Genomic DNA, 12,750 nt, shown 5'->3' with positions numbered 1-12,750 from the left:
ATCAGCAGAAGACTTTCACAGCCAGTTAATTCCTCTTCTCCTCTCTTCTCCCTTCTGGCTTTTGGAAGTAACTGGGAATTTAAATCCAGTTCATACGTTTTTAGAGAGAGTCAGTGGCCCTATTTCAGTAATAGAGCAGCAGGAATGCAAAGTGGCCTTGCCACAAGGCAGGTGAGCAGGCAGGCAACCTTTGTGCCCAAAGGACCATGTTTTTTCCTCCTCAAAGAAAAGGAATTGCATTTAGCTGTAGTTGTGGAGACCAGGTTCTGGGAAGATGGAGATACAGGGAACTGAAATAGCATCCTAGAGGGGCAAGATCTTGCCTGAACAATTGTAATAGGGGAAATTGTGTTTTTTTCCCCCCACTGATCCTGAATTAACCACATCTATCTTGCCTCCTCTTCCCACTCGATCTTGTATTTGTGCAGCAGGGAAGCAACATGGGCAGTAAGGAAGTACAGACACATTATTTGCCTTACTTTTATAAGACGTCCTCAGCACAAGGCACTGGATAGTCATAGTCATATATTTGGGAGAATTAATATAATGAATCTACATTAAAATTCAAACTAAAAACTGTATCTCTTCCTGGATGCTGTAAACCTTCAGGACTTCATCCTGAAGAAATAATATCCTGGGTCGCTCTGAAGTCCTCCCCATTTAGAGCTCTCTCTCTCTCTCTCTCTCTCTCTCTCTCTCTCTCTCTCTGTGTGTGTGTGTGTGTGTGTGTGTATGTGTGTGAGATGGGTATCATATGGTTATATGCAAAGTGTGGAGAGGACAATTATATCATGCAAGGAGGAATTTCAGGGTAATAAAAGTACAATAGAATGCCATCTGCTTTTTCTCAAGGTTGAGAATTTGCTTGAATTTATTATTTAAAGGTTTAAATTGTTGCCACTCCTCCTCCTACTCTATGAATATATTCACCATTTAATACAAACCAGGCAGAGCATATTAAGTAGAACAGCACAGTATTCTAGACCTTTGTGGCCAAAGAACTTAGAAATTGAATACTGGTTGAAAGCAAGCATCACTGGGGATTTATAATAGAAGTAGGTTCGAAGGTGAGGAAAGAAAGAAGCAGCCGTGATGTTTAAACCCAAAGGTGCTTTTTCAAAAGGCATCTGGAGTTTGTTTTCCTTGAAGACGTTTCTCACATCCAAGAAGATTCTTCAGTTCTGATTGAACGGTGGAGGATGGAAGGATTTAAATTCCTTGCAGTCATCCGGTTGTTAGCATCCTCCACCATTCAGCCAGAACTGAAGAAGCTTCTTGAATGAGAAGAGAAACATCTTCAGGGAAAAACAAAGTCCAGCTGCCTTTTGAAAAAGCACCTTTGGGACACCATGAGCTGGATGACTGAGAAGCTCCATAGATATGATGGTTAAATAAATGAAGGGGCTTCCATAGGGTGCAGTAAAAAGAAACGTCATTGATCTGTCTTTTGTGCATGGGGGTCTCCTCTGATTTGAGAACTTTCCACTGTATTAATTGTCTTAATTTCTGTGGCAAATAAATGACAATGCAAAGAAGTTTTATGAAGACTTCAATCTAGGAAACTCTAATGGAGGAAGACAGTGTGGCAGGAGCATGTGTATGTATGGAAGAAAGTGTTAATACTTCCGCTTCCATTGCATTTTTCTTTAAACCTCGATTCAAATTCCTCCATGTTTACAGTCTTCTCTAGATCAGTATCACACTTGGCTTCTCTCCAATGTTATTTCTCTTCTTGCTATAATTATTGCCCTTTGTGATGGCACTTATGTCGATAGCTTGTTTTTTTAGCTGCCATCTTTTCTTCTAACGCTGCACTGACATATTTTCCAAAGGGAAGGTCAACACACTACAAGCAACTTCGTTACTTCTATAACTCACTTGGTTGCACAGAGACTCCTGAATCGCTTATCAGAGATTTGGCCCCAGCTTTATTTTGCCCAAGCCTGGTTGTTTGAATAATATCTATTAGATTTTGAACTGGGATGACAGGGTCACGGATTGCCTTCGTTCTATTTGCTTTGGGTAATATTTTCTTGTAAAGCACTGGGTAACATACAGTAGTCACTGTATAACATATGCTAGCATTTTATTGCCGAATGGGTGGATCACTTGGGATAGTTTATGGCAGAAGTGCTTCATGCATTTTAAAGACCCAGATGATTGATTTGGTGCCTCATTGAGCAACGGGATTGCTGGTCATGAACTCTGGACAAACTGTGAGTTGGCATGACTTTCCGCTCAGCCCCAACTCCACCACAGGCCTGGAAGTCTGAATTTTTGCCCCTTGGCTTTTGGTGCTTCTCAGAGGGCCGATTCTTGATAAAAATTACAAAGCCACACATATTTAATTACTGTAGAGGGAAGGGAGAATGGCCTTGAAGGACAGGAGGACTAAGAAAGTGGTCAGATAAAAGAGGACTGTGTCCAGGACAGGAATGTAACCTGAGTAAATGAGACTCTCCTTAGTTGTCATGAAGATTCAGACTTGCAAGCCTCCTTTATTATAGTTTTACAGTAAAAATAGTACTGACCTACATGACGTTTTATTTTCGGTCTACCGTAGCAATTACTATGGATATCTCTGGTTTTGCTTCCTGCTGCTTTGCTTCATTGGTTTAGTTCCTGAATCTGCAAACGTTACCGAGACAAAAGACTAATAAGGATGGAGCAATAGAGACAACCTGTCTTAGATTAACCATGGACAAAGCAATGTTGAACTATCTAATATTTCCTTTTCATTTTAATGTGAGGTGAGGTGTTTTCTCAGTGACAAAAAGTGATGCTGATCAAATCTCCATTTGTGATGTTGTGTCATTACACCATGAGTCTCTTTGTTTCCTACAGCCAGAGCTATAATGTGTTGGAAATGGCTGAGTGTCAGATACTGTATACGTTTTGCACGTGTGTACATTTATTATAATGAAAAAAATTAAATAGCACGAAGTGGAAATGAAATAGCAAAGTTCTGAGGGAATATAAGTAGTTCTCATTCTTCTGTGTCTCATTTTTTTATTTCCTTTAAGTAAGAGGATCACACATTGCCTTATATCAGATTCAATTTTACTCTGGTTTGAGCTTACATCAAAACTGAACAAACCTTATTTTGATTTTATAAAAAGCGTGAATCCATTTTTTGTAAAAAACTAAAACAAAACAAAAACCCTACCAGCGGGAGGTGAAGATACCTGATCTTTTTTTTTTTAATAATGAAGAGTTATGTTGCTTTCTTTCTAGCAATACAGGAAAATGCTATGGCCCATCTGCAGTCAGAAGCAATACAGTTACCGGAATTCTACCGTGTTCTTTACTTAATGAGGTGTAGACCAGGTCCACCATGTTGACAGGGAACGTTATAAGAAAGAGAAAAAGAGAGGAACAAAGTCCAGCAGCAATTCTGTCCCTCTCATAAGACCTGGTTCTGCCATTCTCTTTAGGTGACCTTGAGCATCTTCGAACTGGCCACAGCTGCAGGGCTTCCCTGTGACATTGACCCAGCCCTGGTCTCTGCACTCTGCAACCTGAAAAAAGGTAAGGATACTTACCTTACTAACATTGATCTGTCTTGCCCCATTCAGATAAAAGTCTAAGGCTGCACCATGCCGTCCTGTATCATCTAGGGACGTTTCTAGATAGGGCATCTTCCCCAGCACTGGGAAAGATTCCCCTATCTGGAAACTTGCCGAGATGATACAGGAAGATCCTGTGTCATCTAGCGCTGGGAAAGATCCTCTTTCAGGGAATCTCTGCAAGCTGAGCATCAACTCGGCAAAAAAATATTTCATCTCTTGTCTCCAGGAACTGTCACTGCTTGGATGCCGTTGCTGGTTTGTTTGTACTGAAAGGGCCCACCGCCAGATCCTTGCGAAGAAAATGCAGCTAGCCAGCATTTTTTCCTGTGCCTTTCTCAGTTGGCAGGGGCAGTCTAGTATGTGTAATAAACAGTATTTACGGGTTCTGAACATCTCTGTGGGTGAGATGTATGCAGTCTGGTACTTAAGAGATTTTTTTTTCTTCCGTTCAATCATGTTAGATTTGTGCGGATTGCCTGGACAAGTCCCTTGTGATTTTCCATGGCCTCCTTCCTAAGTCCGAGAAAAAAGTTATTGGCCCAAGGTTATCGGCTGGCTTCATGTCTAATTAGAAACTGATATATTTCAGGGGTCCTTGGTGCTCTCTGAGCTTGCTCGTTTTCTTGCAAGTAAACAAGCAAGCTCAGAGAGCACCAAGGACCCTTCGTTTCAATCCTGAGCTACAAATATTCTCCTTCATTGGTACTAACCTATTTAATAGATATTAGAGACATTACGAGCGCTTTTTTTAAAAAAAAAATTCTTCTCTCTTTCCTATTTTCAAAACCTAGATAATTTGGGTAGAGGAGATCAGAGTGGAGTTGCCATTTGCACGCCTTGAATAATTCAAGGCACTAGATTGCTACAATAAGTAAATTCAATTGCTATGGAAGTGCATACTTTTCTTTGATCAGCAGATTAATTCTATGACCAGCAGTCTATTTTTCATCCTCCTTTGCTGCAACGTAGGTCAGAGATGAACAGCAGCTTCTTTGATCTGCACAGAGAAAACTTATGATCCGCTATTTTGCATATATATATGATGAAAACAAATAAGTTTGAAATGCATATCAGTCTCCCTTTAATTCTTTGTTAGCAATCTAAAATTTACACAAATATGAGCTGTCACTGTTGTGACTACTGCCTGTGGATGGCCTTCGGTTAGGCCGAAACAGGAAATAAAGATTTATATATATATATAATTGGGTTAGAAAACCAAGGAGTATACGAAATCCCATGCACCACCTGCCCCACCACATACATCGGACAGACCAACAGAAGAATAAGTGCATGCATTGAAGAGCACAAAAACTCACTCAGAAAGGGAGAACAAACTTCATCCCTGGTCCAACACTTTGAAGCCACGGGACATGAAATTGATTTTAAAAAAACCAAAACTATCACCAAAATTGAACATTTTAACAACAGAATAATCAGAGAAGCCATTGAGATAGAAAAACACCCCCACAGCATGAACAAACGAGATGATACCTCTCACCTACCAGCCATTTGGAAACCCGCCTTGATTGACAGACGAGTCCCAACCACCAAGAATGATACCAGATCCAAACTCATGATAACATCACATGACATCACCACCACACAACCATTCAAAAAGCAAATCCGAACCCACAATGATAACGATGCACAACCACAAAACAGAAACCTAACTACAGCTGCAACATCAGCCACTTTAAACCCCTCCAAAGCACACAATAAGCAAACTGACACCCACTATAAAAACATGGCACCACCACAAACACGAAGCCGAACAAAAGCAGCACAACTCACCAGCTCAGGTCTAAGGCTGGCAGCTGAGACCAGCCCATCCACTCAAAACACACCCCCACCCAATCAGAACACCCCCACCATTCAAAACACACTCCCACCCAATCAGAACACACCTAATCCCCCACCCAATCAGAGCACACCTCCACCCACAGAACACACCCCCTCTGGCAGTTTAAAAAAGAGGAACAAACAGCCACTACCACATGCTTCTCCCAGAAGAAGGATGCTGAAGCCACCAGCCTGAGGATGACGGATGGGATTCCGTCGAAACGTTGCTCCTACACCTTTAGTTCTACGCGGGGAAAAAACCCGAATGACCAAAGATCCACATACGAACACCCGCGAAAACCTCAGAAAACACACACACACACACACAAACACACACACACACACACACACACACACACACACACACACACACACACACACACATATATATATATATATATATATATATATATATATATATATATATATATATATATATATATGTTTAAGTATTTTGTCAAGGCTTTTTGAATGGACCTTGCTAATTAACTCTTTCATTCCTGTTTTGGCCCGGCTCAGGGCTTATCCACAGGAACTAGTCAACTTATGACAGCTCATTATTTGTGCAAATTATTCAAATTGCTAATAAAGAATTTGGGAGGCTAAGATGATCATTTCGAACTCATTTATGTTCTCATCAGTTAGTCATACCCTTTATCTGAGATTCGAACCCGGGCTGATTGTATATTGTATTCTTTATTAGCAATTTGAATAATTTGCACAAATAATGAGCTGTCATAAGTTGACTAGTTCCTGGGGATAAGCCCTGAGCCGGGCCAAAACAGGAATGAAAGAGTTAATTAGCAAGGTCCATTCAAAAAGCCTTGACAAATACTTAAACATACATTTGCCTTGCCTTCCAGCTAATATAAGAGAGAAAGAACCCCGTGGCTCAGGAAGTTAAAACACTGCCTGATATACAATCAGCCCGGGTTCGAATCTCAGATAAAGGGTATGACAAATTCTTTATTAGCAATTTGAATAATTTGCATATATATATATATATATATATATATATATATATATATATATATATATATATGTTTTCTGAGGTTTTCGCGGGTGTTCGTATGTAGATCTTTGGTCATTCGGGTTTTTCCCCACGTAGAATTCCCAATTACCTACATACATACATACATACATACATACATACATACATACATATATATATATGCACCAGAGACAAGTTCCTTGTGTGTCCAATCACACTTGGACAATAAAGAAGGTTCCATTTCATATTCCATCTTGTGAATGCAACAGCTCAGCTGGTGGCCAGGAAAAAAGGAGCAGAGACCCAGCAGCTTCTTGGTGTGCCCATAAATCCTGCTTTCTCCACAAAAAGATGGCTGCTTTCATATCATGAAAGTGTCTAAGCAAAACTACACTCCTCCTATCATTCTATCGGTGTCCAAAAAGACAGTGACTGCATCTAAGCCAGCTTCTGGCAACAGCCTTGATCTGTCCTTCATTTTGATACCCTGATGAAAAATTTTCCTGATCCCTGTTCTATAACTTTTTTCAGTTTAGAATTTTTTTTTAAAAAAAACGAAGATTTACTACAGTTTGTGTTCTGCAAATGAAGATAAATATACACGACGCAGGATAATGTTGCCAGGTCCAGTCTGAGTCAGACACTGGAACTATAGATTTATTCTTCTAAGCTGTTGGGCTTCTGCTGGAGCCCATCATCAGGGAACTTCTCTCTCTCCAGAATATGTCCACTGGGCTGTTGTACTTATATGGTGCTTGGTTATATGTAGCTTCTAGTTCTTAATTAGGGTGTGGATGGCTGGCTATCAAGTCACTGATTGTTATTTCCTTGTGCCATTTCCCCCTCAGCTCCAATGTACCTGATAAGTTGGTGGTAAATCAACACTGCTGTTGACTGACAAGGAACCGGTTTCACAGGCTACCATCATTTCCCAGGCTATTTTTGTTCCTATTCAGGCAACAATCTAGTAGCTGCAAAATTGAATGCCTGTCCTTGTTCCTTGCAGTGTGAGGCTACCAATGAGTTAGGGTCTCCTCTTTTAGCAGCTCACTCTTATTCTCGCAGTCTGGTGGTTAGCTTCCTCCCCCTCTTTCCCACATAGCTGCAGGAGCCATCCATGCAGGGAATCTGGCAAATTATGTTTGAAGTTTCTCCCACTTCCAAACGATCCTTGTAGCACATGATTTGTCCTTGCATGGTAGTCTCTGGACAGTGGGCGATGGATGTCCACTTGCAGATCTTGGAAGTTGCATTCTACTGCTTCTGTTTGCGTTTCCTTCGCTTCCCTCCAGCTTTTGGGAAGAGTCCCCAATGCAATCCCAAACTGCCTCAATACTTGACTGAACCTAATTTGAAAGTCTGCAGGCTTTTTTTCTAGTCCATCTGAAGACCTTAATTACTGTAAAGGCAGACTCCGTGGCTTAAGTATCCGTCACTTTTCCTCTTTCCCTCTTTCTTTTGTTTAGCATTTTCTTGGGTGAAAATTTCTGAAGAGTAATTTGAAAGCTTGCATGCAATTTTGTGACCCTTTCCGAGAAAATAAAGACATTTTGCATAGGGATAATGCTTAACTAAGGGCAACATCTGATGCTGCAGTTGCGTATGCCTTTCTTCTCTGCATGAGGATGTAAAGAATTATAAGAGGATCATCTCTGTTTCAAAATGACCTGCAAAACTGTGAATTTGCTAGATCGGGACTGCCATCTTCTTGCTACCTTAATTGTCTTGAACATTTTCCTTTTTACTGAGATGTATAGTATTTGTATTAACTAAGCAAGTTATTATTTGCCTGGTGTCTACAATGCTAGCTTCAAGCTGAAACTTTGACTTCGTTGTAGTCTGTTATGCATCTCACTTTCAATCCCAGCAAGTTTCCTTCCTTCCTCTTCCTGCTGGCTCAGGAAACCATAGTTATGTGGCACCATTCAGTCGAAGTCATCTTTTCCTGCCACAATAATTACATTCCCAAGAATCACACACACACACACACACATAGTGCAATGGCATGCTTGGGTTAAACTATGGTACGTTGGAACAGGCAATAAGAAAAAAAAAACCCTGAGGTTTTCCAATGAGTGGGTTTACACATTGTCTCAAAAAAGCACAATCCACATTAAAGTTTGGCAGGGCCTGTGAACCCAGCCTCTTTTTTTCCCTGAGGCTTCACGGCTTTGCTCTGTATAATATGGTGGCCTATTAAGGATTAATGAGGCCTGAAGAGGGCAATGTTGATATTCATTTTATACCGTATTATGAACTGAATCAAAACAGCTTTCTCTTCCTTCTTGCATATACATGCTTACAAATATATAATTTGCACCAGAGAGACACGTTGGTCTCCCTCTTAGTTTAAGGAACAATAATGAGATGTGTAGAATTTATGGGATTTTTTTCCCTCCTCTCCTTTCCTCTCCTCCCATCCCACCACCCGTTATTCTAATAGTGTCTTCTTTTTATTTATTTCTTTATGATGCACAACGTGTTGACTGAAGCAGAGCTGAGCAGTGTCAGTTCTGTTCAGCTAGCCAACTCCTTCCATCAGTTAATTTATTGGCTTGTCAGAACCACCATTTTTTTTAAAAAAATTCTCACCTCCTTGCTTTTCCCCCCCTTCTTGGGGCGGGGGGGGGCAAGCCTTCTGAGCAGCTGAGCTGGAGACAAAACTGCCAATGTAAATCAGACTTATTTCTGAAATCTCTTGGTGTACATCATCCCTTTTTTTGTCTTCCTGATAGACAGCTCATCCCCCGAGGAAGACTACAAGATAGCCTGCTTGCTCCTCGTCTTCGTAGCTGTGTCTCTGCCACTCCTGGTCTCGGATCCTTCCTCGATTTACCTCACGGAGATAGATGGTAAGAGACATAATACCAGCATGGAGCAACCTCTCCCAATGTCTGCTAATAGGCTTGTTTGCTGTCCTGTCTGGTTTATATGACATGTTAACTTGTACTGTATTTTGACTCAAGTTGTAGCAGTTTAAACACAATCTGTATCCTGACTTGGCGCAGCTTCCCTAACGCTGTTTTAAGATGCAAAAAATCCAGGGAGCCAGAAATGACTTTTTGTTGCCATCTACTGGTTGCCTGGATTATGGCAGCATGTTGTGGAAGACTTAAGCTTGCTTGCCTGCATATTTATTTAGTTATCAAATTTATATGTCTTGCCCATCTCACAAGAAGTAACCTGTGTTGTTGTACAGCAGAAAAACACCTATTAAAATAATAAACATGTCAGACACAGTCATATTGAACACACACACACACACACACACACACACACACACACACACGGGGGGGGGGGGAACAGAGAAAGAGAGACAGAGAGAGATTCAGTCAGCAACATAGCATCTCTAGATGTCACCAGTCCCCTTAGACTGCCAGGCCTGATGACAAGGTCAGGTCTTGTAGTCCAGAAAATAAGAAGGGATGGATCTGCCCTCACTTCAGAGGGGAGAATGTTCCATAAGATGGCTACCACAGCAGAGAAAGCCCACCTCCTCGGGCTGCCAAGCGTAGTTCTCTGAGAAACAGGACCTGTAGCATGCCTCTCTTGCCAGATCTAATGAGATAAGCAATTAGGGAGTACTTAATATAATACTCAAAACACAGTCCAATGTGATGACTGGATCTAGGTTGAGGTCTACATATAGTTAAGCTTTATCTATGCTCTGAGAACACAAGTATAGCTCTACTCCTGCAGCTACATTTCTCCTCATCATACTTTGTTCCCTTCTCCTTCGTCACAGATCTGATTCACATATAGAGACTAGCTAAAACAAAAACAAAAAACAAGGGACGCGGTGGCTCAGTGGGTTAGGATGCTGAGCTTGTCGATCAGAAGATTGGCAGTTTGGCGGGTCGAATCCTGAGTGCCGTGTAACAGAGTGAGCGCGCCTGTTACTCATCCCAGCTTCTGCCAACCTAGCAGTTCGAAAGCACGTAAAAATGCAAGTAGAAAAATAGGGACCACTACAGTGGGAAGGTAACAGCGTTCCGTGCGCCTTTGGTGTCTAGTCATGCCGGCCACATGACCACAGAGACGTCCTCAGACAAGCGCTGGCTCTTCGGCTTCGAAATGGAGATGAGCACCGGCCCCTAGAGTTGGAAACGACTAGCACGTATGTGCGGGGGAACCTTTACCTTTACCTTAAAACAAAAACCATGTTTGTAGATCTTGACGTCTGAGAATACCTGAAGTGCTAATTCCTCTTCTGGTTGAACCAGGCCTCTGTTTGGGGAAAGCGATGGCCAGAGGGTGGATGAAATGAGATTTCCTTTCTCCTTGGGGCAGTTCAGCATCTCTTTCCCAACATGTTAAAGGCTAAGCAAATGAGGAGGCAGATCTTAGCCCAAAGTACAGCCGTTTTATCTGGGATCACCAGGGTTAGGGAGTAAGTTTAGCCTGAAAAAATATTGCTGGCTGAAGCTGAAAAGGCTTTCACTAAGAATCAGCGTTAGGCAATGATATAGTCAGAGATAGCTCTGGGCTCCTTCCAGCATTTGATGCCCCCTTGCCATAATATAATTTTTATGATGGTGATTTGAACACTTCTAATTATAAGTCTAAAGCTGCATTTCTTTTGAGTTCGAGACCAAGTTTACTCATCCTTCCTTATCCCTCATTGGCTGTACCATGGAAGTTCATTGGATAGCTTTGAATTAGGTCACGTTGGTCCGAGCAATTGTTCTTAAATGCTGCCTGAGGGTAGCAACAGTACAATTTTTAGCCGATGACATTGGCCCCTCCCTTTCTTTAGCAAAAGCAGCCAAAGATCAGGATTGTAACTGCGTTATGGAGACAGGTAAATTGGGAAACATCCTTGCATTGTTGGGCGCTTACTGTTGTAATTGCTCTGCAGTACAGGTGCCCCCTCCAATTTTAAAGTCCACTTGACAGAGCAGAATACAGTTTTACTTTTGCAAAAGTACCTGGAATTCTTTCTGCAGTCCAGGAATATCCCTCTCAAAACAAACGCAAAGAACCTCTACAACCTTACAGGTGGTCCTCGACTTACAGCAGCTCATTTAGTGACCATTCGAAGCTACAAAGGCACTGGGAAAAGTGATTTAGGACTATTTTTCACCCTTATGACCATTGCAGCATCCCCAGGATCACATGATTTACATTTGGATGCTTGACAGCTGGTTCATATTTATGATGGTTGCAGCGTCCCTGGTGGTGGGGTGTTTCCACATGATCACATTTTGCGACCTTCTGACAAGCAAAGTCAATGGGGGAAGCCAGATTCACTTAGCAACCATGTTACTAACTTAATAGCTGCAGTGATTCACTTAGCAAACATGGCAGGAAAAGTCGTAACACGAGGCAAATTCACTTAACAAATTTCTCACTTCACAACAGAAATGTTGGGCCCAATGGTGGTTGTAAATCAAGGGCTACCTGTACTGACACAAGGGGAAGATCATCATCAAATGACCTCCTGCAGCCTTTTAGACTGTTAGGAGGTTTGGTTATATCCTCAGGCCCTGAAATATTGCCCCCTCCCAGCCTAGTATTTTGGGCAAAACCAAATAGCTGTAGGATGTCCATCATTACTAAGGGTACCGTGGTCCAGTATATTGTTTGAACTCAGCTCTTGCTATCTCTTTGTTGCAGGTTATAGGAACAATATCCACTGCCTTGCCAAAGCTATCATCCAGGTGTCGGCTGCCCTCTTCACTATTTACAACAAAAATATTGAGGGCCATCTCAAGGAATTTCTAGTTGTGAGTGGAACTCTTGGTCTTTCCTGCGTGTGTTCTTCCTCCATGGGTTTTCTAGGACTCCCTGACTCTCTCTCCTTCATTTCTCTAGATCAGTACAACTATTTGTGTAAACATTAGGAGGGCCACAGCTTAGTGGAAGACAAAGGTCCCTAGATTGTGAGCCTCCTCTCCTCTCCTCAACTCAACACCTCTCCTCTCCTCCCCTCTCTTCCCCTCCTCTCCCTTCCCCTCCTCTCCTCCTCTCCCCTCTCCTCTCCTCAACACCTCCCCTCCCCTCTCCTCTCCTCCCCTCTCCTCAACACCTCCCCTGTCCTCTCCTCCTCCCCTGCCCTCTCCTCTCTTCAACACCTCTCCTCTCCTCCCCTCTCTTCCCCTCCTCTCCCCTCTCCTCTCCTCTCCTCTCCTCACACCTCCCCTCTCCTCTCCTCTCCTCCCCTCTCCTCAACACCTCCCCTCCCCTTTCCTCCCCTCCCCTCCCCTCCTCTCCCCTCAACACCTCCTCTCCTCTCCTCCCCTCTCCTCAACACCTCCCCTCCCCTCTCCTCTCCTCTCCTCAACAGCTCCTCTCCCCCTCTCCTCCCTTCCCCTCTCTCCTCCCCTCCTCGTCTCCTCTCCTCCCCTCCCC

At 42.5% G+C, this 12,750-nt stretch overlaps 1 protein-coding gene across 3 annotated transcripts in view; it reads left to right on the top strand.

The window, feature by feature from the left end:
• Positions 1-12,750, top strand: part of NCKAP1L (NCK associated protein 1 like) — a 97,266-nt gene that overhangs the window by 71,248 nt on the left and 13,268 nt on the right. The window contains exons 27-29 of one of the 3 annotated variants that reach the window (XM_083352758.1): positions 3,435-3,528; positions 9,135-9,251; positions 12,016-12,125. In XM_083352758.1, the coding sequence (XP_083208884.1) occupies positions 3,435-3,528; positions 9,135-9,251; positions 12,016-12,125 (321 nt within the window). Of the gene's footprint in view, positions 1-3,434; positions 3,529-9,134; positions 9,252-12,015; positions 12,126-12,750 lie in introns of those variants that run through there. The other 2 variants (XR_014491224.1, XR_014491225.1) reach the window with 2 other exon arrangements.

This window comes from Vipera ursinii, assembly GCF_947247035.1.
Source record: "Vipera ursinii genome assembly, chromosome: 2".
NCBI lineage: Eukaryota > Metazoa > Chordata > Lepidosauria > Squamata > Viperidae > Vipera > Vipera ursinii.
This window is presented reverse-complemented; position numbering and strand designations above follow the sequence as displayed.